Consider the following 27,659-nt stretch of genomic DNA (forward strand, 5'->3'; position numbering starts at 1 on the left):
TTTTTGTTAACAAAGCCACTATTACAAAAAAATTAAATAACACAAACTGAGGTTGACTGTGCTGATTTAAGTACTTTTTCAGCCAGTGCTAAACAAGACGTGACACAGGCAGGAGAGGGAGAGCTGATTACTTATGCTATTACTTCACCCCTTAGAGCCACAATGATCTTAGGTTTTGTTTTTCTTAATCACCAGACTATTCAGCAGAGTGGAAATTCCAGCCACATGGAATATTTATCACCCTCTGAATCCAGCCAAGTCTTCATACCCAGCAAACCCAGATACCAACATGTGAGTGAGTGATCTTAGCTTCTCTGGGTAGAAAACTCTCATTCTGTGGAATGCATTCCTGAGGCTTTTTACCAAAAATGGACATTTTAACTTTTCTGTGGATGAAAAGCTGCTTTGGTTACAAATCAGACAGATTAAGAACTTAAAAATATTATACTGTCATAGAATTATTGAATGATTTGGGGTGGAAAGTACATTAAAGCCCACCCCCTGCCACAGACAGGAACACCTTCCACGGTCCCAGGCTGCTCCAACCCCAAAGTCCAACCTGGCCCTGGACCCTTCCAGGGATCCAGGGACAGCCACAGCTGTTCTGGGCACCCTGTGTCAGGGCCTCCCCACCCTCCCAGCCAGGAATTTCTTCCACATATCCAACCTAAATCTCCCCTCTTGTAGTCTGAACCCATTTCCCCTCTTTAAATTACCACCTGCAACAGCCATTGCTGGAATTCGAGAGCTTTGAGGAGCTAGTGATATGCTCCAAAGAGCAGCCCTGACCAATGATGGAATCACGACTCTGTCAACTCAGAATTCCAAGTCCTCCTTTCACCAGAGGGCAGAGGAAACAAAAGGCACCAAGTGCATCAAAGCTCCCTTTTGTACACATAGATCAGATCATATCTGGTAAAAATTCGTTTTGGAGGTTTTCCTCAGCACAAGACCAGGACCCTGGCTGTCCATAAAGCTGGATATAGAGGGGGGTCAGATTTTAGGCAAGAAGAAAGTTTCTCAAAAATCATTACCAGTAGAAATACTTTATTTTCCAGGCTTTTGTATGGATGTTGGACTCCAAGTGCTTTCAAAAATCACATTACTGTACCATCTCTAACTATTCATACCATAGTCCAGACAGGTTAGATAAACAAAGTAGAATCTAAAAACATGCATGAATCAAAAAAAAAAAATCACTTTACTACAGAAGTTCATAATTTCTCCAATGTTCTCTCAATATTCAAAATTTAAGCACCAAGTTCTTTAAAATCACTGTAATGCCTCACCTGTGCATAAACAGCAACACAAACACTCTGACAGAAATTTCTCCAAAACCAGAGAATAATTGTAAACCAAAGAGATCTTTCTCAGCAAAGAAAGATTTCTCTGTCAACACAAAAATCCAATCCATCCCCGGGTTTGACTGAAGCAGATGCTGTAATAAACGAGGGAATGACTTTGATACAGAAACTGTTCAAAGCTTTTTCTTACAGATTTTTGCACTAACGGACCTTAAAAGCCCCAGTGAACTTTATTTAAGTCCTTACCAGTTAACTTCTTCACAGGTTGGAGCCGAACACTGATAGACTGATGTGTGAGTAAGGGGGAGGATGGAAGGGAGCGGGACATGCCCTCCATTATCCGAATGTGCTGCATACCTTCGGTCACTGGGAGTGGCGGAATAGCGTAGTCAGGTTCAAAAGCACAGTCGTTCTCTGTGGAGGTGCCTGATGGGGAGAGGAAGATAAAAATGAACTGGTTAGAATGCAAGGGAAAGAATTCTGCTTCCATCACTCCAAAAGGGTTGGCTGGAAGGAGCCCTGTGCAGAGCTCACTTGCCAACTGCTCAACCCCTTTGCACACATGTGACACATCCCTTGAAGAAATTCGAAAGAGTATCTCAGTACCCCTCTCTGTAACATGAAGAGCAGAGCCATGAAGAATTTCTTTCAGTGTTATTAATTTATCTTTCAGAGTCTTAGAGCCACCAGTTTTCAATATAATGACCATAGTTTTTAAACTGTCGGTTTATAATAAAAATCCTTCCAGCTAAATTAAATTTCAATAGGAGGACCTTTAGCCTAAAAACATCCGCAAAACCCAAATAAAATGAAGAATGCCTCTAAAAACAGCCACCAGCTCCAACTGTCCCGAGACACACAAAGCCCATGTGGGCGTCGCATCACTACAGATCCACAGTGAAATACATGGAATAGCATGAGAACAAGTGAAGACAGAACAATAAAAGGACTCATTGCTAATTGCAACCAATATTAATGAACAGTGCAGGGAAGGTGCTGCAGTCAGCAAGAGTCAGGAGCCATAGGGTTCCTCCTATTAGCTGCAGATATGGAAACCCTAGGGTCAAGGACACCTGGATCTCCACTCATCAGTAAGATGAACAACCTAACCCAGACAACTAATAATTCACATGCAAAACCAATCCAAACTGTTAGCATTAATATTTCATTAATTTTTCATTAATATTTCAATGATGTGAGACGGCCAGACTTGTGTTACACTGTTACAAGACGGATTTTAGCTCATGTTGATGTTTTCCCACCGTAAAGACATTCTTCACTGGATTTCCACTGGACAGCTGAGCTGTTCTCAGTGGCTTGTGAGAGTTCATTTCAAAGAGAAAATGTTTGTTGGACAGAAAGGGAGATGTACTAGAGTGGAAATAAGACAGAAGGTGAGAGCCTCAAACGCACGGTACTTCAGAGAAGACGATGGACGAGCTGTATTCTCAATATCCAAAGTACAAAGTGAACAACCCAAAATATTGCATATGATAATGGAAAAACCCGTGGAAATAACCATCAAAAATCCTGGACCAGTTCCCGAAGGGTTCTAGAAGGCTGCGGCACTGGTGGCTAAAATTCATCCATTGCTGGTGCCAGCATTCAGGAATGTCTCTCAGTAGTTTTGCATCACTCTTTGCATGAAAGCCAAATAAGCACTGATGCCCTTCACACCTACACTGTTTTTGACAGTTTGAAATACAACTCACCCTCTGCTTGCTCATCACTCACCACTTACCATGAGCTCTCTGTGGGCTCTGCCTGCCCGGCCAGGCTCACCAGGAGTGCCACGAAGACAAAGCACCATCGCTGCCAAAACTAGCATCCAAAAAACCAACTCATGATGGGTTTTTAAAATACATTTGGTACCACGCATGAAAAAAAAAGATTTGCCACCAGTGACTTTGATTTTTGAAAATAATTTCGATTGCCCCAGGCTAAATTTTAGGGAAGTACAAACCATGGGCATCTCCTGCAGCTTAAAGTCTGGGAAAGACTTGCAAGTTTATGTGCATTTCACTGGTTATTATAATGTAAGTTCCCAGTGTCTTTGATCAATCTACTTAAAATCAAAGGCAGTATCTTATATAGAAATAAAAGTAATTATAGGTGGGCAAAGCTTTCCCTCCTAAAACTCATATGCTTTACAACAAAACAGTGAATTCACAAAACATCCACAAGGTACTACCTTCATTCCACACATATCAAAATTTCTCTCTCCTCCTTGGCAGAGTAAATAAACACAAACAAAACCGCTGAAACAGTCTGAAATTTCTTCTGATCAGAAAGAATATTGGACTTATCAAACCCTAGAATTAGGGCTTATTGATGGCTGAAGTGGAACTTTAACTGTTTGCTTATACAATATATTCAAATAAAATGTTTCTGCAAAGTGCATATTTGAAGTAATAAACTATTTCTTGGAGTTTTACAAGACTATCACAGAATCATTCAGGTTGGAACGATCTTTAAGATCATCAAGTCCAACTATCAACCCAGTATCACCACTAAACCATGTCCTTAAGAGTGCTTCCTCTTGTCCTGCCAATGAAGTTTTGAAGAAACTTTAGTATCACGCACAGTAATGTGGAAGGTCAGACAGCAGGAAGACAACTGCCCCATTTCAGCTGGATGCTTTATCCAAGGATGATGAAGTTCCTTAATCCACCACCATGAAAAATACCCACTACCACATGATGGATTTCAAGTGATGGACACAGAGCTGGGAAAAGTTAGAGATAATGTGCCTATAGAGCAGAGAGACATCTCCTTCCATGATGCAGAAAGCCTGCCTCTACAATTGCATTCACTGATACAAATGGAAATATTTAGCTCAGAAGCTTGTTGCTTCAAGAACTTGGAAGTTTTTTTACCTTTTCCCCTTCTATTCCCTCTCGCGCTGAAACTTCTTGCTCGTTACTGCAGTTCCTTCAGTCACAGTCACCAAAGTGAAGAGGTACAGATTGGTGATTCTTGAGCAAGGATTTGCAAAGAAAAAAATCCCCTCTTACTCTGCCAAAACCCATGCCTTTCCCACAGCAGCAGAGATCCAGAATAGATGGGTTGAAAGAAAACCTGAGAGAACAGAATGCATGTATGCTCAGGTAGCTCCCAGCAGCGGCTGCATCTGAGCTGCTCTGTCCCACAACAAGAAACCATTGGACACAAGCCAAACACAGGAAAGAACATGCCAGCAACCCACGGCAGAGCAAAGCTCAGCCTCTAGCACATAGTTACAAAGCAACAACTTCATCTGAGCTCAGAATGGGAAAGAACAACCACTCTCTCTGAACATCAAAGCACTGCTCCTTGTATGCAAGCTGCCACGGGATATGTGCAGCTATAAATTCCCTGGTTCCTTCCTAATTTTACTTTAAAACAATAAAATTTAAAATAATAAATTTAAATACAGTAATTGAAAGATCCTATGTGAACAGAGCAGTTGACACTTCAGAGTTTCAGGATTCTAGCTACCAATTCTGATCCCTGTAATTCTGACCACAGCTTCAATGACTGAAAATCATCTCACCCAGGCAACACTGGAATACTGCCAAAAAAGGACAATTCTCTGGAGAAGATGTCCCCATAATAAGTCATTAGGACACCATGACAACAACAGGCTTGAGCCTAAATGAAAGGAAAATTATTGTTGCAATCCCAAAGAGAGAATAAGTCAATGTACATAGAACCCACTGAAGCCCTACTTCCAAAAAATGCTGCTCAGTCTCAAAGTCTCAATGTGTGAGAATACAGCATTTTCACAACCCTCACAAATGAGAAAATGCTTAAAATTAAGTAAAGCTGCTTCAAAGGACACGTAAGCCAGCACAGATCTAAGACCTGCTGCTGTCAGGGACAGAAATCCCTATTACAGGGCTCTGTGTGGTGTTAACCAACCAACAAACCTACTCTGAGTGATGGATACTCAACCAAAGAGTCTGTTGAATTGTTGTTTAAAGAACATAAACCCTGTTTTTAGCACTTTCTTCCTTGGACCTTTTGTCCTCTTCCTGTGGGATGAAACAAACCAAAGCAGAAGATGTAACTTGGGACTGTTCAGCCCCCAGACAGGTACACACAGATCCTTCTCCACTGCATGCAGGGTTTGAGGAAGGATAACGTGGTTATGGTGAACCTGTCAGGTTCCCCCTGTGACTTCAGGTGAAGGCAAGTAGAAACTTAGAAAGCAAATGCTGGTTTGGGCTGGTACGTGCTGAAGAATTCCAGCACCACCAGCTCCAACAGCAGAACACTCTGCCCCTCTGGCTGCAGTACAGAGATACCGTGCTCTGCAGGTCCACCTGTGCTGCACCAGGAATTAGGTGAAACTCCTTCAGCCACTCTGGTTTGTGAATCTCAGTACGTTGGTAGCTGTGTGGGTAATAACGATGGGTACAAAGTCTGTCAGGTCACACAGTTTGACGAGAAACACAGCACATGGGAGGTATCAAAGGTGAACAAACGAGATGGGTCCCCGAAGCAGAACAACACTCAGGTTTTACCTTGCCCAGCTCGGCTCTGACGGGAGTCTACACTTGCCTGTCTTCGGTCTGGTGGCTCCTCGCTCCCTCCATCTGCATGAGAACCAAAACAGCACAAGTAGAACATCATAGTGGACAGGTCAGGCAGATGCAACTTTTCCTTGAGTCCCATCACCTATCTCAGGGGAACAGCAGGACAAAAGGTCCCTCTGGCAGATGGAAACTGGGGAAACTGCTGCTTGACTCTGCTGCTCCTTCCACCTTTTCCCAGCTCACTGCAATGAAATCCATGAGGTCCTCAGGACAGAAGGAAGGTTTTACTTGTTCCCATTGATCCCACAGACATCTGAATGAGATAAAAAACAAACTGTGCATCTTCAAAGAGTTCCTTCACTTTGGACTGCTATACCAAAAAATAAAAATATTAAACATTGGAATAAAGAGATTCCAGAAAAAAAAAATTGAAATATGAAATTTGAAATGGTGTCCCTTTAAAATTATTTGTCTGCTAAAAATCAGAAGGCTGGTAAGAACAAAACCGCTTCTTACACCCTCTAGAAACTGTTTAGAAAAGCAGCTACAGTCAACAAATCCCAAATCTATCTGGGTAAATGCAAAGTGGGACATTGTGTACAATATTATACAACTAATTACAGGCTGCTCTTCATTGATCAACTGACCAGATTAGAAACAATAGATACACCCATCAATACAGATACTTAAGTACACGGAGTCTCTGGCACCTGAGAGCAAAAAGAAGTCCAGCTCTGGAGATTGGGAAAAAGCAAACCCAGGGATTTCAAATGCAGGCTGCATTTTAGCAGTTCTTAGCCCTTATAGCAGGGGAAGGGGAAGCTTTTAAAATCTTTAAAAATAGTTTTGAAATAACTGATTTCTTAAATAGCTGTTTAAAAACTCAATAGTCTGTTTAGTACTAATGTGTTTTGATGATACTAAAAGCAACTGCATTTTGATATATCTCTGGATAGCTCTATAGAAGTTATTTGTTGGAAGGGGCGGTTATACCATAATTTAACTGTATCAACTCCTGCTACACATGAGCAATGTCTGGCTTGATGGGAAATTGAACACATGCCAGGCAGGCCATTTCTGTCACCTTTGCATCTTTCCCTGCTGACACAGCAACAGCATGTGAAGGTTATCTGGCTACAGCAGCCCAGAATCCTGATTTAAAATGAGCTGCACCCACTTCAATAAGTCAGGTGCCAGGGAGGTCACAGACCACAACACTTGCCCGGTCCCCTTTTACATTCTTGTTGCCAGAAGGATGTCACACTGCAAATACAACTACAACTGGGATATGTCCATAGGAGTTTTATTAGCCCAGAGATACCCTCTTGGAATTAGCTGCACTGAACCTTCCTACAATCAAGAGCACTAACAGAGCCTTGACTGTGTTTTTGCCAGCAACACCCAGTGTTGGTTTGGCCACGGCTGTGCACACAGATATCATCATCATCATCATCATCATCATCATCATCATCATCATCCCAAATGAGCCTCCACAGACAATCTCTATCTAAGTCATGGAGAAAACAAAAACCCTTTTGAGCTGCAAACATAAATCCAAATCCAAAATAACTGTAAGCACTACACATTTCAAAAGACAAGAAAGTCCCAGTATTAAAATCAGGAGTAAACCCCTGTACTTATTGAAAGACACATGATCATCAGCAAAAGACAAACTCCCTCCCTGAAAGTTTCATCATTCTTTCAAGTTATCGACACCAAGTTACATGGGGTTTGATGGGTGGAACTGGATGAGCTTTCAGGTCCCCTTCCAACCCAACCCATCCTGAGATCCCTGATGATTCTATGAATCAACCTCTTTGCTCATGTGGAAAGACAACACCTCTGCTGTACAGTTAACTAGGTGTGTCAAATCCTGCCTTGAGAACAAGCCATGGAAAAGGGAGGGTCTGGGGGGCAGCAGATCTGGGGTCCTGCTCCCCAGAATGCTCCAACACTCAACGGAGTGACACAAAACGTGACAAAGCCATTGGGTTGGAGAAGAGGAACAGGAGTCAGGAGTCTGGGATGGATCTCTCTGCAAGTTATACAACATATTAAGAGGGAAAGAAAGCTCACAATAAATTAATTTCAAAAATGCATTTAAGCAAGTGCGAAAGGAAAAAATAAATCAGATGACTCAGCAGATATTAAATCTTCAGTCAGCATAAACCATTACTGCATTTGATATTGGCTGCAGCAAAGGTGGAGCTTGGGGGAAATCGAGGATGGAAAGAAACAGCCACAGTTAAGAGCTGAATAAGTGAACTATTTAATGCTTTTTCTCTTCATTACAAATCAAAATGTTGAGCACAATCTGCTCCCAGGAGTGAAGGAGCACGGTTAGCAGGGAACAATACCACACGTAATTATGAAAGTTATCTTACTGTACATGCAAAAAAGGGGAGATTACTGTTTCTAAGGGAATATTAATTCTCACATTTTTTGAACTTCCAAGTGCTTGTATTTACATTCACCTCTGTGTGGGTATCGGGACTCTGTCATCACAGCAACACTCCTAGTTATTTTATTTATGCATGATTTTAGGTAGTTGTTAGTATTTGCTTTAGCAAATAGTTATTGTTTATAGACATGACCTGCTATTCAGACAACATATGCGGACAGTATCACTCCTAACGTTCAATCAACTCAGTTGCTATAACGATTGGGAGTGTGCTGAAACACCAAAGTTATTGACAAATTCTTCAATGCAACAGCTAAAATAGGTCACCAGAAGTAAATCAGTTGTGAAATCATTGCTGGAGAACACAGCAATCCGTGTTAATTTAAAATAAAGTTCAGCACAGACTGAGATGAACCTGTTTAAGGAGCTTTACAGAAGTTGTCATGCAAAAGAGAAAATAGTCAAATGCCAGAAGAGAAGTGAATAATATTGTAAATATTGACTCAGTAATTTATATTCTCTTGCATCTTATTTGAAAGGTAGAAAAACTTCTGTGGTCTTTTAAAAAATCTCAGTGTTAAGAAAATCCATTAACTATTACATATTATTTTAGTTTTTGAAAGCTGCTGTCTCATCAGTGTCCAGCATCTGTCCATCTGGGATGCTGGACACAGGTCAGAAACCTGACAAGGCTTCTGAGCGCCTGATTCTGTGGCAAGAACAGAGTAAACAGTCATGGCTATTAACTCTTTCTCTCAGTCACAAAGAGATGAAGGGATCTCAAAGATTGTGATTAGTCACAGGATCAGCAGAGCAGCCTCTCCTGCTGTAGCCAGGTCTGAGAAACACTCCTGCATCCTCTTCTCCCCTCATCCCCATTCCACCAGTTCTCCATTAAAACCAATGACCCAACAAATCCTCCCCAATACACACAGCTGGATTCTTTGAACCAACTGCTCTGACAGGGAAAGAAAATCTCAAGGTTTCAGCATTTCTAAACAAATCCCCTGCACAAAGCACCACAATCCTGCTAACAGGAGCCGGATGCATCAGCACCAGCACATCTGATGTCAGTAAATCCCACAGCACCTCTGGCATCACCTCTGTCTGCACCCCCTGCCAGGTATTCTCGCGAAAGCAAACATAACACAAGCTTCATACAAAATCAAGTGCCAGCAGCCCAATATTTCTGGTTTCCTATCTAATTAAAAGGCCTTTGAAACCCGCACCGTGACTAAATGTCTCTCAAGATCTCTGATCTGACAAAGCAGTTTCTAAGGCAGAAGAATCCAAGGGTGGGTGATGCTGCTGCACGCATGCTGGGCAATCTGCTGCAGGAACCAACTGCATCGGATGTGCTGCTGCTCTCACAGCAACTGTCAGAGCATACTCCACTGTAAGAGATGATAAATCAATAGTTTAAATCCATATAGTACCAAAACTGTATCTGGAAAAGGCGGAAGACTCACATAAAGCCAGTCAAGCTGTTAGGGACGGATCCGATTCCAGCCCAGCCCAGCATCCCTGCAGAAGCATCCCTGTGTGCACAGCACAGCTTCTGGAGACGTGGTTCCCAAATGCCACTGTGCTCCCAAAACAGAGACATAGAGGAGAAAAAACCTCAGAATACATAAATCAAACAGCTCCAGGGGCTAGAGTCCACCAGAAGGATCCTGGAGCTGCTGGCACTGCCACTGCAGGAGCTGGTGCTGAGTCCGACCCTGGAGCCCGCAGCAGTGCCAGCGTAGGAGAGGGAGTTGCAAATCTTGTTCTCAGCATTCCCGATGGATTCCAGCTTGGTAAGAAATGACACGTGCCACATGATCTGCCTGCTGCTCTCCCAGGCTGAGATGTGCCTGGAAAGGGGCAAAGTGCTCCCCAGCCAGAGCAGGAGAGAATAGGGAGCCAGTTTGGTACTGAAAACAATTATTTTAATCAAAAGTCCTTCCTGGTTATTTCCTTTGTGAGTATTTTTCTGCCTCAGAAAACAATATGCATCACCATCACAAATTATTATTATGCTATGATTAATTCTATTATAAAACTATTATTGTTATTACTATTATTATTATTGTTGTTGTTGTGTCTGTAAAATTAGCATTGTTGTAAAAATCGGTGTTATAGTTAGAAATAGCATCATTGCAGTGTTATGATTAAAATCAGTATGACATCAATTACTACGATAACTAAAAATATTAGAGAACTGCACTAAATTACTAATAGCATAAAACATCTACCCCCATGAAAACAACTCCCTGGTCTCCCTGGTGGGAGTGTCAGGGTGCAGGGGAGGGATGCAGGAATGGTTGTGAGTGTTGAGAGTGGAATACTTTTACTGTTGGAACTATAGCACAGATCTGGGTTATTAATCACCATATCATTAAAATCCAGCTCCCCAATCACTTTCCAACATGTTGAATCCCTTAGCACAGAATCAATAGGGCTGGAAAAGACCATCCAGATCATCAAAATCAACCTGTGATTGATCCCCACCTTTTTAATAGACCAGAGCACTGAGTGCTATGTCTAGTCCTTGGACACCTCCAGGGATGGGGACTCCACCAGCTCCCTCAGCAGCCCCATCCAATGTTTAAGAACCCCTTCTGTGAAGAAATTCCTGCTGGTGTCCAACCTGAGCCTCTCCTGGCCCAGCCTGAGGCTGTTCCCTCTCCTCCTGTCCCTGTTCCCTGGGAGCAGAGCCTGACCCTCCCTGGCTCTCCCCTCCTGTCAGGGAGTTGTGCAGAGTCACAAGGGCCCCCTGAGCCTCCTTTTCTCCAGGCTGAGCCCCTTTCCCAGCTCCCTCAGCTGCTCCTGCGGCTCCAGCCCCTTCCTCAGCTCCAATCCGTTCCCTGGACACTCTCCAGCACCTCAATGTCTTGCCACGAGGGCCTCAGAACTGGACACAACAACTGAGATGTCTCTCTGTTCCCAACACAGGGCATGGGCACTGCCCAGGTCCTGTGGCCACACTGTGGCTGATACAAATAACGATTTCGTTTAAGAGTCTTTGGCAACTCATAAACATACTCAAGTCCATCCATGTATCTTTGAGAAAAACCATTTGGGCAGAGCAGGAATTATGGATTTGTTTGGTTTATCAAAGGAGCTCTAAGACAGATCCAGGAAAAGCATCACCCAGTGAATGTGATGCTAAAATGCCTCAGCACCTTCCAAAAGTTGACACTTTTTTCCTCCACCTCCTCCTGCTACATTTTTATGGTAAAAACTTCCTCTTTTTAGGAGCACAGCATGGACACTTGCAGGGACTGTGCATGACAACACACACACTTCCTAACAGATTGCCCAGAGCAGCTGTGGCTGCTCCTGGATCCCTGGCAGTGCCCAAGGCCAGGCTGGACACTGGGGCTTGGAGCAGCCTGGGACAGTGGGAGGTGTCCCGGTCCATGGCAGGGGGTGACACTGGGTGGGCTTCATGGTTCCTTCCCAACCCAAACCACTCTGCAATTCAATGATAAATGGACTCAAAATGTAAAGGTCCATTGTCTTCTTGTGAGATATCCTACATTCATTCCCCATATTGCTTATTAGTTATGAAAATGCACAGCAAAAACCCAAAAAAACAACAAACTAACAAAAAAACCCAACCCAGTGGTCAGAGGCCAAAAGACTTGTTAGAGGAACTGCAGATTAAAAAAAATTTCTTTGCCTCTCCAAGTACATTTGTGTTTATTTTTATTGCTTCAGTACTTGGAAACCTGAACTGAAGTTAATGTCCTACTGTGTTGGCAGCTTGTACAAAAAACATAGCAAGAAAACACCCCTGTCATAATAAATTTATTACCTTAAGTCCTATTTCTACAAGAGACATTGTCAGCATTTCTGCCCAAGAATTTCAGACACAAGTACAAAGGGGGTTTTTACCTGGCACAAATAGGAAATCGGAAATCATATACACCAACATCTGAGTTATTCTGGAGAAGAATGAATCCTAACTAAATTCCAATACCAGTGACATAGATCTGTAGCTTCATCATCTCAGAAGTTGTTACTTGTCACTGGAAAATGCAGGTACTTCTAATCTGGGGTATGATTCATCTCACCTATTTCATACAGAAAAAGTGGCATCTTTGTTTCTATTAACATCAAGTGACTCTTTTATCCAGAGACACCTATACTGAGTATGTAAATCAAACCCAACAACCCTTACTTTTTTTATTTTCATATGGGAAGATGACTTCATGACAGAAATATCTGGAGTAAAAAATTGTTTTGCTAATAGTATTTGGAAACTATACAGTGTATTTCATTAATTTTAAAACCACCATAACTATGTAACTAAAATACAAAAAGTGATGATACAGCTGGACTGAGAGACACAAAGGAGCTTCCCATGGTCCCATTAGGGAAAAACAAATGCCATCAATGAGCCCACAGGTTACTGCCAACAAGGCCATAAACACCACCAAGAATACTTTCCACTGCTTTTTATGACTTTGAATAAAACAATGTTGGCACTTCAATGATTAGAGAATTTCACCATGAACAATGTCAAGGAATACTTTAAAAAAAGAAGAGTAAATGGATGACTCAATCATATAAATCAGATAAGAACAATATGATGAACGAATAATTTAAATGCAGTATTAACTCTTGCAGTATCAGGAAAAGAAAGTGGTTTAATAGAAGCTGACTATACTTAGCATACAATTAAATTGTGTCATTTGAAATCATAACAAAAAAACCTCCTCATGAATATAAATTAAAAGCCTCTTTTTGAATCTGTATATTGGAATCATGAAATAATCCACGATCTTTATTTCCTACTCTAAGAATAGTCCAAAGGTTGAACAGATTAGTTTTGTCTATCAGCAAATCAGTAACAGAGTCTCAGAGAAGAGGCTGATAATCATTCTGAATTCAGCTAAAGAAGATTTTTCAAATCTATTTAGATGACAAAAAGTTTGTTCTGCCAAGATCTGGACACCTTATCAAAGTTTCTAATAAAATCATGTCCATAACTTGCTTAGGTTTTGAGGGATTTTTGTATGCTAAGAGAATATGGGTCGGCTTCTATACCGATCTCATCCTCAAAAAGAAAATTACATAAAGGGAAACATAAATCCTCCCGCTTCAGAAAGATCTTGCTGCAAAAATTTCCACAATTTCTTCAAATAGGTCAGTTATAGATGGAAGTTCTAGCAAAAATTATCCATGAGTTATCTAAAAATATATCTGATACTAAAAAAAATTGTCCTCACAGACATGCTGAGAGGCAAAGTTTGTGCAAGCAGTAGAAGAGGCTGAGGAGGAGAAACTCCTGAAAAGGTGCAGCTTAAAAGTCAGCCCTCTCCCAAAGCAAAGATGATTTTTCCATTAAAAGTATTAGTAAGTTAGAGACACTTACTCTTCCTTAAGGAAAAAAAGGAAAAAGGAAGGGCAACTGCAACTCCAAAAAGACAACTGAATGATGGAATTGCAGAGTCATCCCTTACACCTGGCACAGGTACTTCCTGCAGCCAAGAAATGCTTTATGTGAACCAAGTAGAATGCATGTCTTGGAAAAGCAGTCACTTCACATCCACAGTGCAGATTGCAAAAATCCCTCAAATATAAAAACATTAGTCATACCTGGAACATAACCCTAAAATGGATTAATACAGATTCAACATCTGTCAATGTAATAAACAACTGGAAGAATCTGCACTAATACTTCCCAGGGACAAGCAACACTGAATATAAATAATATTTATCTTTAGAAACTGGGGAAAAATGTGATATGGAAACATCTCACATCTTGGGCAGAGATTTAAGTAAAGGCACATTGAGACTAACAGGGATTAATTATATTACAGAGACTGTGATGGAAATGGGGCTGGGTAACAGACACTAAGTACAGCAGGGTTTGTTTCATTTTGTCTGGGAATGCTCCTACCACACTATATATGAGTGAACACAGCAACATCCCCAGCCAGTACCCAACTGTTTATATCCAAAAGTGTTCACCTCAAGGAGCACAGAATCAGTATTCAGCCTCATACCCTGCTCCATAAGATCCATTCCTTCTTGTGAGAACATAGGAACCTGCAGTGTGTGGGCAGGCCCTGGCACAGGTGCCCAGGGAAGCTGTGGCTGCCCCCGGATCCCTGGAAGTGCCCAAGGCCAGGCTGGACATTGGGGCTTGGAGCAGCCTGGGATGGTGGGAGGTGTCCCTGTCCAAGGCAGGGGTGCGACTGGTGGGCTTTGAGGTCCCTTCCAACCCAAGCCATTCTGGAATTTGTCCCTTGGGCCAGGTCTCTTCCAGCAGAGAACCCCCAAGTTATTAGACATCTCATTGATTTCTTACTGATTTTCCACATGAAAATGTTGAATTCACTGAAATAAACATTATTTTCTCAAAAAATTTGATTCGATTTTTTAACTGTTACAGATATACAAATCTTAAAGGTCTCCTGAGATGTTCTGGAGAGAACATTCCACTTTCCCAACAGTTTGGCTGAACAAATCTCTCAAATTTCTATTATTTCCTTTTGAAGCTACTGTGTATATTGTCTTCGAATACCTTTTTTATGTTGAATAAGAGAAGACAAGGTCACTTGATGTGGGAAGATGTAACTTCATCTCTGCACATCAGCACAGGAATGTCGATGGGATTTGATGGAAAACTCCTGCTCCCTCTACTGGTTGAGTCCCAGTAAAGCACCAATATTTCATCACAAATCTGTCAGAAAATGGCAGTAATGTTACGAAATCCCACCTGTATCCAAACTACGAGTCCTGTGTCTTGCATTCTGAGGCCCTCACTACGAGAAAGACCATGTCTAGGGAAGGGAATGGAGCACCAGGAGTGGCCGAGGGAGCTGGGAAAGGGCTCAGCCTGGAGAAAAGGAGGATCAGGGGGACCCTTCCGGCTCTGCACACATTCTTAGAGTGGTGATAGTCACACGTGTGAAAACCTTTTCTGATATTTGTGAATTAGAAGGAAATAAATACATATTATTCTAATATAGGCTGCTAAAATTCCCTCTACAATAGCAATGCTGGAGAGAACCAGAAGCTTCATTGTCCAAACATCTTGTACTTTTCTGGGAAGAGAGTTTGGTATATGGACAAGACATATTTTGATCAAATACATCAGAATACTAGGAACTAAACAGCATGCCTGTGTACATATACATCTTCCTGACATACTGCCTTCTTCAAAAGGAAAACACTGAATTACATAAATGCAAAACAAACTTTCAGGAAAGGTCAGTTCATGCTCACACCTACTCAAGGATAAACTTTACTGTGGTCAGATGATTTGCCAACATACTCAAGCCTTGTTTAAAAATGGATTTAAGATAAACCAGTCATCTTTGTGGAAGAACAGGATCCAATTTATTATTTGGATGGAATACCTTGAACATGTGGATGCAGTCAGTATTCAGGACCACAATACATGATGGGTCTTCTAATACCAATACCTCACTTCTAACACTTCCTTAAATTATGTTACCTGACATCTATAGGATCCACCAACTGGATCTCATCATTTCAGCATTCTTTCAGACATGAAAATGATAAAGCAACTGTGACCCTTCAACTCTTCTGAGATAAAAGTTATCCTCAGACTTCCACAAGAGATCAGATAGATGAGAAACTGCAGAGAGATCTGGCCAGCAGAAATGATACCTTCACAGAAATGTCTTTTATCTTCCAAAGGCAGGAATTGAAGGAGAAGAGCATTTGACAAGGGCCCTTTCAGTCCTGGAATTAAAATATAAAGTGGCAGGTTCCAAAAAGCCCTATAAATATATTGGAAGTGAAAAGTAATTGGGTCTTCTGCGAACCAGGAAAGAAGAAGAGGTTTTTTAAAACCCTGCACCAAAAATATTCTGAATGACACACAGGTTCCTGGCTAGGAAGTTCCAGATAAAAACTGTGCATTTTATAGCCAAGAACAAGCAAGACGTAATTCCTAAATAACCCAGAAGAGAAAAGCAAACCCTTTGGGCTAAGGATTACATGCCTTGGATACTCAGATTTTAGAGTACAGTAATTTCATGATTATAAGCCACACTGAGTATAAGCCGCACTTCTGGGTGCCAGTAACTTTTCATTCTTTGTCCATACATAAGCCGCACCTGATTATAAGCCACACATTACAATACAGAGTGTGATAAAAGGTTCTATCACCATCTGTTGAGGGTGGGGGCAGTGATCCTTATCTCAACGGCAGATATTCTGCTAATGGCCCATCCATTGAAACCAGGCAGGGCATTGTTCTTTATTTTTTCACAACCCATCCTTCCTCCAGCCAGTCATTTTCTGCTCATGGCCATTGAGTCCCACTGTGTGACTGATAAAATTACTGCATCCCATTGGGAGTTGCTGCAGCCAGGGGGAAGAGCCCAACATTTCTTACCAAGATAAAAACAGAGGTTTTGGGACACTAAGGGAGTCCCTTTCTCCACTGGACTCCAGAGGAAAACCGGATTTCTCCACATCACCATTGGAGCTCCAGAGGGAAACTGCACCTTGTACAGGAGCACTGCTCCAGCTGAGCCACATCTGTCACTGCAGGAGGATGCAGCCACCATGGAATGGGACTGCTGCCAACACCCTGCCTGACGGGGTGTCAGGTTGTACTCTGACTTCGTCAGGGTTTGCAGTTTGTTTCTTTGTAGTACTGTATTTCTATTTTAATTTCCCTAGAAAAGAACTGTTACTCCTAATTCCCATATTTTTGCCTGAAACCCATCTCCTCTTCCGCTTTGCCCAAAACCAGATTGTCAAATCTTGGTACTTCAGAACTGACATTTTTCATTCACAAAATAAGGAACGTATTTGCAGAGCTTGGCATATACAAAATCTTTAATACTGCTTCTGGGAGATAAGCCAGAAGGAATACTAGGCCCAGCTAGCAGCACATCTGACAAAAAGAGGTCTTTGTACAGAAATCACAACTTAAGGTGATTTGTCTATGTACAATTATCTACAGGTATCGTCAAAGGAGCTGTACTTCAAACAGTAAATGTGACACAAGTCACAAGAGGATGGACTCATCTGCTCACATGCCTTCCCCAAACCTGTCTTTTCATGCAGATACCTCCCTCAAACTAACCACTCCTGCTACAAGATATTGAGGAGTTCCTATGGGAAGGAAATCTTCTCCATAAAAGCAATGCACAGCCACCACCTCAGGCCTGAATTCAGCCAGTGCCTCTGCAAAACCTGCACTGAGATTCACACCAAGTACAACACCACCATGTGTGCCTGGACCTCCCAGGAAGTGCCTTCAGGATCGACCAACACCCCATAACTGCCACCAGACCCTGGAATAAGAGACCACTGATGTTCAAGGCCTAAGGCATCAGTGTTGCCCCACAGCAATGCCCCACAGCTCTCCTTCCTCAAATACAACATGGGCAGGAAGATATTAACAATGGTCAAATTCTGGCAGTGTGAGAAACACAGAGTAACTTGCTAAAAATAAACCCATTTTCCCACTGCCTTTACCACCACTGTGTCTCCTCATCTTCATTCCTGGTTTCTCAAGGAATATCCATATGAACATCCATAACATAAAAATCCACATTAACACAGATGCACAAGCACAAATAGACACTGTATCCCAAAATATTTTAAATGCACTGCCAGATGGCTTTAAAATCCAAAATGAAGGATTTAACACTCCATTTTTGGAAAAAAACCACAAAACTTCAATAAAAATATTTTTAAAGTCTATCAATATTTTTGTAATGTTTCATTTTACAATCTCCCCCAGTGTGTGTCATGGATGAAACAGGTCAAGCCACATGAACCAATACTAACTGTAAACACCTTTCCTGAGATGGTGGAAAAATGAAATTGACATAAACGATGACTAAATTTGGGCAATTTCTCCTTTAATTTCAACTACTCCCATTCCTCTCTCTCTCTGCTGTTTAAAAATAAAAGCTTAAAAGAAATTGCTGCTGCTCTCACAAGTTTTGGTTGTAATTAAGCACGTTTAACTGCCGCAAGTTATCACAGACATTTCAGAAGAAAAAAAAATTCTTACTTTCCATAAATGAAAGGTGAAACTTGATGCTTGTTTACTGCAAGATTATGTAGAACTCTTACTTGGTGTTCCCTACATCTTATCTCCCCAATAAAACCAGATGATGGTTTACACACATTTTAAAATACATATAGTTTCAAATTAAAAGTATAGCACAACATTAAAATTAAGTATAATGATATTTGGAGTCTACAAGATCATCAACTGAGAACATCTGTTCATTAACAAGAAGAAAGTTTTTCTAAGACCAAAACACATATAAGGAATGGTTTCAAAAGTGCCAGTATTCACATGCACAAGAGGTGACGATTACTTACCGCTGGACCTGTTTTTGCGGTTTGACTTCCCTCCTGTAAGAAGCATCTTGAGACTGTTTCGAAACATGGCGATCCTGTTCCACTCGGTTTATTGCAACCACTACAGAAAGCAGAACAACAGACATAAAAAATCAACACTCCTATTTGGACAACAAGAAGCCATTATGGAGAAGAGGTAAAGAAGCACTAAAAGCAAGATAAAATTATGAAAAACTCTTTCACCAATACAATTCCTAACAACAACATCCACATAATGCCTACCATTCAGTTTGCTTTCAGTTATCCAGGCTTTATTTCCAGGACAACACAATTCCAGTGCTGCTGGTAGAGTCAACCTATTTTGCCAAGTAATTTATCATCACACAGAAGTGGGAAAGACATAACATTTAGCAAACTGCCTCCATTTCCCATCAATATTAAAGCCAATTGCATCAGAAGGAGCTGCTGCCCTTCCTGTTGCTCAGAAAATCAATCCTGCTGACACCAACCACGACTCCAGATGCTCTGCGGCTCCTGGGCTGGTTGACTGTTAAATTCTCCTGTGAGTTGAATAAATTGTCATGAGGAGACAAGTCACTGAAACCCAGAGTAACTGATGCAAAAAATCAAACAGAAACATTATCCCTATGTTTTCCTTGCTGTATATGTATTGGGGGTAAAAAAAAAGGTTGTCTTGAGTATTGCTGAAGATAAAAGTGTCCAGGCACACTGACAGACCGTGCTGGGGAACAGCTACTTATTAAAGCATGCAAAGCATCAAAACACCTACAACAAAAGCAGTTGAAAACAGACCAAAATAATTGTAAACAGTCTTTGAACAGTGCATACAATAAACCACTATTTTCTCTTTATTGTACACATGACATTCCATAGTTACAAGATAACACATTCATCTTGTAAAAACAAATAATGAATTATTTTCCTGTGACAATATTTGGCTCCTCTTGGAGGATGCTCAGTTAAGTGCCATCTTACGTTTCTTCACATTTGTCCGATACTTTCAAGTCCAGTAATACAGTAACATCCAGTTCAAAGAGCTTTATATGTACATTTAAAGCCACTGATAGTCCTTTGAATATGATTTACTCACTTGCTGAGACACACCAGCATTCCAGGGCAGCAGCTCAGAGTACACACATCTCGAGCCCCAGTAAGCACACAGGGATGACAGCAACAGCAGCCTTTCCTGACTCAAGTTCCCATTCACTTACCAAACTACACAAACACAGATTTGGGAGTCTGTGTGCATGCATGGATGAGCATTAAACTGTGGAATCAGTATTTCCTTTGCATTGATGAATCACTTGAGCATCCCTAGCACCCTTTTGCCACCAAAACACAAGGAGTTGTGTTCAGGCTCATTCCCAAGGTTCCTAAATGAGGTTTAGGTCCTCTTCGGAGCATCTCAATGCTACATGACTATCAAAAAAATTCTATCTGGGTACACAGATAATTGTTTAGGGATTTTCCCCATGCTGGCTTGCACTGCCAAAAGAACTGAGTAGAGCTATGCCACCAATGCTGAGCTACAGCTGAATTCAACCAAATTCTGCCAAAGAAGTCACCTGGCCCAGGCCCAGGCCATGCCAAAGGTGAATCTGATAGTTTACTAATAATTATATTTACCTGTATCTCGCACATAGCAAACAGGGCCAGGAAGTACTGTGCTGCTACTAGGGCTGAATTAAGGCCCTGCATAGGGCACAGACAAGGCAACCATGAATTTGCCTCTAAGAACACCAGAGTGGAGAGAGAACTGATGTCTTGCATAAAGACCCTCGGTTACCAGCCAAGGGATACCCCAAGGACTAATTCCATATTCTCAGAGGACTGCTGGACTACACTACCACTCAGTGATTCTGTGACTCTACTTTAGCTGCAATTCCTGACATGGCTCCTCATTGTAGCTTACACACAATATTGATGTATTCTAAATGTAAGCACTCATTAGACTTATATTCTGATTAGTTAAGGTGTTCACAACACAGTGGAGCAGGTGAGCAAAATCAGCTGCTGGTTTTCATTTTCATGCACAACTGCGTCTCTTTGTGGCTTTGAGCAAACATGGTCACAGCTCTTCCTCTGTTCAGCCAGCACCACTAAGCCAGAAGTAATATTTTAAAATAAGCACTCTAAATTGAAAATCCTGTTGGTTGTATTAGTTCATGGAATTAGAAGCATGAAACAGCAAACAGAATTACAGTATTAGCAAGAGCTGGATACTACCCCATGAACTCCTTAATGCACCCCACAGCACCGGTTAACACCTTTCTCCAGGGTCAGCAGCAGCTCTGTCAGCAGAAGCAAAAGCTGCAGGAATGTGATGGGCATCCTTCCCGCCCCCACTGACACAGGAAGCCTTTGGCAACAATTTGGGCAAGCAAGAGCTACTAAACCAGATTTGTCCTTTATCTCGTCATTTTTAAGTCTACCGAACAAAATGAAGACATGGTATGGGCACAAGCCTCCAGATGAATAAAAGAGGCATAATCTCTATGCAGCATTTTTAGAAAAAAACAGCTCAAGAATCTCCTGGCTTATCACCAGACACTCCACCACATGTTGTCTGATCTTCTAACAAATCTAAATTTCAATGAAATACACAAACAATAGTAAGTTTCTGGAGCATGAGAAGGCAATAATACAAGTATGATGAGGAAAAAACCACAAAGTGGTTTTGCAGACTGAGCTCTGCAAGTTGCAAACCTACACCAAATGCTAAGCTTGAACAAGCCAACGACATATGATTAAATCCTTCAGGATGACTAAGGCCTATTTCAGTGCTTTCTTAATTCTAAGACAGTTTGTAGATAGGCTGCAAAATCCACCTCATCTTTTGGGTGGCTACACATTATTACAGCCCACAGAAGGGCTATACAATATTACAGCCCACAGAAGTCAGTTTGGCTTTTTTCTAAAGAGAGGTTGTCTGTCAGACACAGAACTACAAAATCAAAGTAAATTTTTTTGCCTATATACCACCAATAAAACAACTAGATCCCTGTATTCTCCTCCTGTCTGATCACCCCACTAATAATAAAATTTTATTTTATATCAAGCTGATTAGCCAAGCTAAGCTCTTGTTCAAGAGTATTTGATGTCCAGTGAGTTGTACTAACACTGCTGGCAAATTTCATGCACGTCAGTGTGAAAAGCTACTAAATGTATATCATAAGATTAGAATTGTATGTTTTTTCCAGTAGACAAATTTTTAACTACAGAAGGAGGAACGGAATGCATCCTAAGTCATATGTACAATGCACATCTCTTAAGAAATTGATTCCCTTTAAGTGTTCAGCTCCTTCCCCACCTCTGCAATGAAAATACCTAGGTAGAGAGACAAGCATTGCAAAAACTCGTTGTAGGAAATAACCAAACACTTCAAAAGAAACAGAGGTCTTTCTCCATGTACCCAATCTCAGCCAGAAGACAGCCCTGTGCAGCAGTCAGGCTTCCTGTGCAGCACAGTGATGCTCACAGGTTTCAGCAGCACAGCAAGAGTGGTCACTGCAGAGCTTTAACTGAATGGGTGAAAAAGACAACTCCCCCAAAAAAATGAAAAGAGGGAAACACTGTCTTGCCAAATTGGAGGTGGTTCAGCCTTCTGTCAGCTGCCTCTTTGGATATGAATTTATAGGTGAAAAGTGAAGTACAAGCCTGTGCCAGCTCATGAGATCCCATTACCTCATGCTCCAGGTCAGGCAGCAGCAAATTAAGACAGAATTTACTTCCAAAACTTTCTTAATATCCAGCAGAAGTCTATGAACGCTATGGAGTCAAAAATTCTCAATACATTATGTTAATAGATTAAACATAATATTATAAATAATGTTATAAAGTAGAAGTATTTGCAAACCTCAATGAAAGCACATTTTTTCAATTAGGATCTCACTGCTTATTCCTTTATTTATCAGTTTCTGTCCATCTCAGAAAATCGTGAGGCATCACATTCTTTCTGTTCACCTTCCCTGAACTTCTCAAAGGAACAATGGAAAGAAAACTGGTTTTGAAGGCTCATTTAAAAAAAAAAAAAAAAACCCAACAAAAAAAACACCCCAAAAGTCCTTTGATGGAAAATAGACTCAGCTGTACAAAGCAACAGAAAAGCTTGGTACTCATAAAATATTCTATTGCCAAGGTTCCTGGTAGCACAAGATTAGCTGTTTTCATGAGGGAAGCTGAACTCACTATAGTAGAAGCTAAGAAGTGCATGCAACAAATATATTAAGATGCTAGAAAAAGGAACCTTTTTGAATATTAGTTTTAAGGATTTAACATGGAAAGCCTAAATGAACATTTTGTGAACAAAAAACCCCCTAACTTTTCATAAATTAGTGAACCATTTTCAAAGGGCATTCAGGCTTCAAGAAGGGAGAGGTAATAAGGACTTTTTTACACAAGTGACAGATTTATAAAATTAACTATCGCATGATGAAATAAACTGAAAAATGAAAACAAAACAAAGCACACAACAGGGCTTGACTTTCAAGCATTTACTCCGCACTTGCCTGTAACTGCTGCCAGACTGAAACTTCTCATGCTCCTCAAATTAATTGTTCAAAGTTTAACCTGAACTCGTATTTTAAATAGCCCTAAAATTCCACAGGATGTTTTGAGAGGTAGCATGATGACGAGGACTAAAGAAGGCTTAAGCCATAATTTGATGCTCATAGGAGGTCTGGGATGGCCACAGTCATCACCGAAAACTATCAGGAAGTGGCAGAAGCTCCATGAACTCCATGATGACCAAATCCCTAAAACTGCCTCCCAGAACACTCTGACTCACCACAGTGTGGGAATAATCAATTGCGACAACGTTGAAGACAAAGAAAATGTATATTTATAAGCTTGGTCCATGCATGCTTAAAACACACAGGAGCAGAATTTAGAGATTAAATTTAGAGACTAAATATTTCCAGGAACTTTAGGAATGAAAAGTACTGTTGTGACCCAGTGAGCTCGCCAAGAACTTCTGGGATTATTTGGAAATAGGAAAACAACAAAGGTATTAAAAGCACTAAACTCTACCAATTAGAGGTCTTTAAGCAATTAAGAGTTTATTAAACAGAGTTCTCTAATAGGCTTTAGAACAACAAAATTAATTGTTTGATGTTATGTTTCCTCACAAAAGTCTGACCACTAATAACTGTCATGGGGGGCCTGACGTGAAGGTCAATCTTCCGATCCACTCTTAAACAAAATACCTGGAGATCTCTGGACTGCCTTTCCTACAGTTCCTGCACTGAGTCCCATAGTCCTAGAGCCCCGGCACTTGTGCTCTCTCCTGTCCTCCTGATATGACCCCACTGTCTTTGGTTCTCCAACTATCTTTGACAGAAACACACAAAAATACACTCACAAGACCTAACAGTATTCCCACTAGAAAAACACGTGCAGCAGGTCAACGTAACATTTCACAAGGAAGCAGGAGGCTTTAATCCCTGCTTTTTTTTAATCAAAAGCAGTAGTTGTTAATGCTCCAGTTAAAAAGCAATTCTGAGAGCATAACAAAGTAATATTCCCATGTTTGTGAACTTCCGAACAACAGCCCTAAGGTGAATGTGGCCATACAGTTTTCTTGATGAGTCTGTGGTGATTATGTTCACTTCAAGTCTGTGACATTTATGTTCAGACGTAGTTTTTATGCAGTTACAGCCTGGGAGGAAGGAGACAAGTACTGTACTATTATGGAATAATAATAACACAGTTTAGCAGAGGAACAGCTCATTTTGGTGCTCTGCTTGGAAAACAGCACTTCCAGGGGGTGAAGCTATTTGTACCTGGAGCTGTGAGGCAGAAGGACACCACCAGAAAGGTGCAATGCTCAATCCTTCAACACACACGTGCCCTGTTCAGGCTCAAGCTTCCCATTCTCTGCTAACAGGAGACTGTTTTTCATTTTGTCTGGAACACAGTCATACTTCAAGTAAGGACAAAGGAGAATAAAAGCACGACTGCTCTCAGAGAAAGACTGCACTGACAGACAGCTTATGACTCACTCTGAATCCAGAGAAATTCACTACTCTCAAACAATAACAATCCTCATCAGATAACCCTGCAGCCACACAATACAAACTAATAGACTGTAACCATAACTTTTCAGTTAACATTTGAATTTACTTTCCTGGGAAAAAGGTTTCTCCAGCAATACTTCTTATTTATGTGTTGAGATTTAACACCTATTTAAAATGAGATCAGAAACACTGCAAAAAGAATGCAAAGACTCACTAGGAGAAGGCCAAAACTCAGTTCTCTCCTCAACGTGAAAATGTAATGACCTTGAAATTCAGGAAATTTAATTTTGAACCAGGCTTTGTCATTTTGCATAACCTGGTTTCTAATTCTAGATCAATGATACAGACTGAATTCCCAAAGGACACTTCCATTCTCCATATACAGTGTCATAATTATCCAGCCTTGGAGAAGAATGATAACCAAACAAAAGTTAGAAATGCTATCACCTCATTTCCATCAATTCACCCATGGTGCTTTTAGTGTCTTCTGTGTAGCTCATAACAGTTAAAATTACTGCTTTGGTTTTAAATATTACTAGCAGTTGCCTCCATCAACAATCATGTGAATAGGTATTAAAGTTTGAAATAAAATGTGGTACAGGTTTGCACAAGCTGAGTCTTGCTAAACTGCCTTTAAAGAAATTTCAGGGCACTTCCCACAGCTGGAATCATAGAATGGCCAAGACTAGAATTGACCTTAAAGCCCATCCAGTGCCACCCCCTGCCATGGTAGGGACACCTTCCACTGTCCCAGGGTACCCCAAGCCCCAATGTCAACCTGGCCTTGGGCACTGCCAGGGATCCAGCTGCTCTAGACACCCAGTGTCAGGGCCTGCCCACCCTCATAGGGAACAATTTCCTCCTCATATCTAATCAAACCTACTCTCTGTCACTGAAGCCATTCCTCCTTGTCCTGTCAGTCCAGGCCCTTGTAAATTGTTTCTCTCCATCTTTCTTGCCAGCTCCTTTCAGGTGTTGAAAGGTTGCTATAAGATCACCCTGGAGTCCTCTGTTTTCTGAACAATCCCAGCTCTCCCAGTCTCTCCTGACAGCACAGTTGCTCCATCCCTATGATCATTTCTGTGCCTCCCCTGAACTCACTCCAACAGTTCCACATCCTTCTTGTGCTGAATCAACAAACTTCACCATTCACCAGGACCCACCATTCTGATTCTGCACCAAACCACAAGACTGAAATGCAGAGTTTCCTGCATTTCAGCTTTTGGTTGTGACAGGGAGCTATCCAAAAACTCATCACACAAAATCACACCAGCCCCCTACTGGACATTCTGCTTAATGCCCCTATCAATCTGAAGTTACTTTTGAAGATTAATTGGTACAACAAAAAATGAAAACAAAAAATGGGCAAAGTATAAAGTCAGAAAATGTTATAGCCCTCATCTATGCCAAGAGATTAACGGAAACTGTAATTATTTCTTAATTTTTAAATAATCAAAAATTATTAATCAAAATTTATCCATCTTAAAATGCAGACCTAATTAAGGATCTGCTGCTGTAAGCCTGTTCTGCTATAAGTCTCAATAATATTTAATATGAAACTGGAGTTCTATCCATTGGCAAGCACTGGTGATTTTCTCAGAACATGGTATATTCTGGGTTTTAGATAAAAGACAAACACCAAAGTACATTTTTACAGAATGCAGTGTCACTATTACACATTGCATTTACAAAAAAGAATCAATATTTTAATTAGCAGTTACAATGAACTCAAAAAATAACATGAAAACCCACATATTGTTTTATTACATCCATTCTCTTTCCTTTCCTACCTCCAGTAGGAAAAGAGAATAATCAAACACTAATATGTGAAAGCTCTTACAACTCTTTCTGTAATACAATCAGGTTAAGAATTGGTAAAACTGTTTTAGAAAGAGCGCCCTTGTTCCAATTTCAGGTTAACAATTCATATTAACAATGAAATGACAGAAGACAACTTCAACTGTATTTAAACAATTAAAACATGCCTGCAAAAAACACATAGGATTGTTGGAAGAAAAGATTCTCCTACCTTGATATCTTTAGACAAGTTAAATTTCTAACAAAAAGCGTCCTCCTCCATTCACTGCAAGTCCTGAAAGACATAAACACAATAGAATTTAGTAGCATCTTCTCAGCACCCTCTGTGCCCCACCCTGCCCACACAGAGAGCTACAATAATCCCATCCTAAGAACAAACCCACAACTTTTCCAGAGTATTACTCTGTAAGCAACAGGCAGACCTCACTGTTCATCCTTACATTTAAAAAGTGAATGCTCCTACTTTTAAATTGCTGTTGATCAATACTAACTTTGGTCACTTGTCTCTTCCTTCTCACCATTTTCCAAATGGGATGAGAAGAAAAACAGATATACTGCCCTTTGACACACACCATATAGTACATGATTTAACAAGTATATTTCCCTTCATCCTATCAAGTTCTCCTGCTAAAATCCTACTGCATTTTTTGGTTTTTTTAAACTCAATCCTTGCATAAACATAACTCCCAGGAGCAATCCAGCACTAAATCAAGGGTTCAGTACTTGGCCCTTCACTCTGTCATCATGCACTTAGAATATGAAGTTCATCAATGAAAAGCCACAAGAAATTTATCTTGCCACTTACTGAAAAATATGAGAGCAGCTATTTTATTCCCAGCCCGTGTTTTATTTGTGCTGACAATATTGCCTTACAGCCTTCACCAATCTATTGTTTTAGAAATCTCATTTGAGAACCAGCAAGTCGAAGGAAATACAGACACATCTCATTTGTCAGCCAACAAACAAACAAAAAGAATCTAAGTAAATTGAGGCCACCTTGTATTTGCCAGTTTAAAGCAAAGTAGAGTAAGTGTTCAACTGCATCAGTCAGGTTTTTTCTTCTCCTGCAAGAGGATACTGAGAAGTAATTGACAGCTTTACTCGGGATTCATGGTGTTCCCAGAACCATAACACTGACTTCTCCTATGGTTTTAGATGAATAGTATTGTATGTAAAACTGTAAGACATCCCATAAATTAATCAAAAACCCTACTTTATTTCTCAGGGCTGCAAATTACCTCCCTGCTTTCAATTTTTCATTTCTCTGGAAAAACAACTAAAGAGC

At 40.8% G+C, this 27,659-nt stretch overlaps 1 protein-coding gene across 8 annotated transcripts in view; it reads right to left on the reverse strand.

Annotated features, from left to right (window-relative positions):
- The window catches only part of TANC2 (tetratricopeptide repeat, ankyrin repeat and coiled-coil containing 2), a 154,540-nt gene that overhangs the window by 103,653 nt on the left and 23,228 nt on the right, over positions 1–27,659 (reverse strand). For 4 of the 8 annotated variants that reach the window (XM_033078947.1, XM_033078949.1, XM_033078946.1 and 1 more), the window contains exons 2-5: positions 26,586–26,648; positions 18,543–18,642; positions 5,810–5,881; positions 1,551–1,730 (exon numbers count right to left, since the gene is read on the reverse strand). In XM_033078947.1, coding sequence (XP_032934838.1) covers positions 1,551–1,730; positions 5,810–5,881; positions 18,543–18,609 — 319 coding nt within the window. In that variant the 5' untranslated portion in view covers positions 18,610–18,642; positions 26,586–26,648. Of the gene's footprint in view, positions 1–1,550; positions 1,731–5,809; positions 5,882–18,542; positions 18,643–26,585; positions 26,649–27,659 lie in introns of those variants that run through there. The other 4 variants (XM_033078951.1, XM_033078950.1, XM_033078956.1 and 1 more) reach the window with 4 other exon arrangements.

Source organism: Catharus ustulatus, chromosome 23, assembly GCF_009819885.2.
Source record: "Catharus ustulatus isolate bCatUst1 chromosome 23, bCatUst1.pri.v2, whole genome shotgun sequence".
Classification (NCBI taxonomy): domain Eukaryota; kingdom Metazoa; phylum Chordata; class Aves; order Passeriformes; family Turdidae; genus Catharus; species Catharus ustulatus.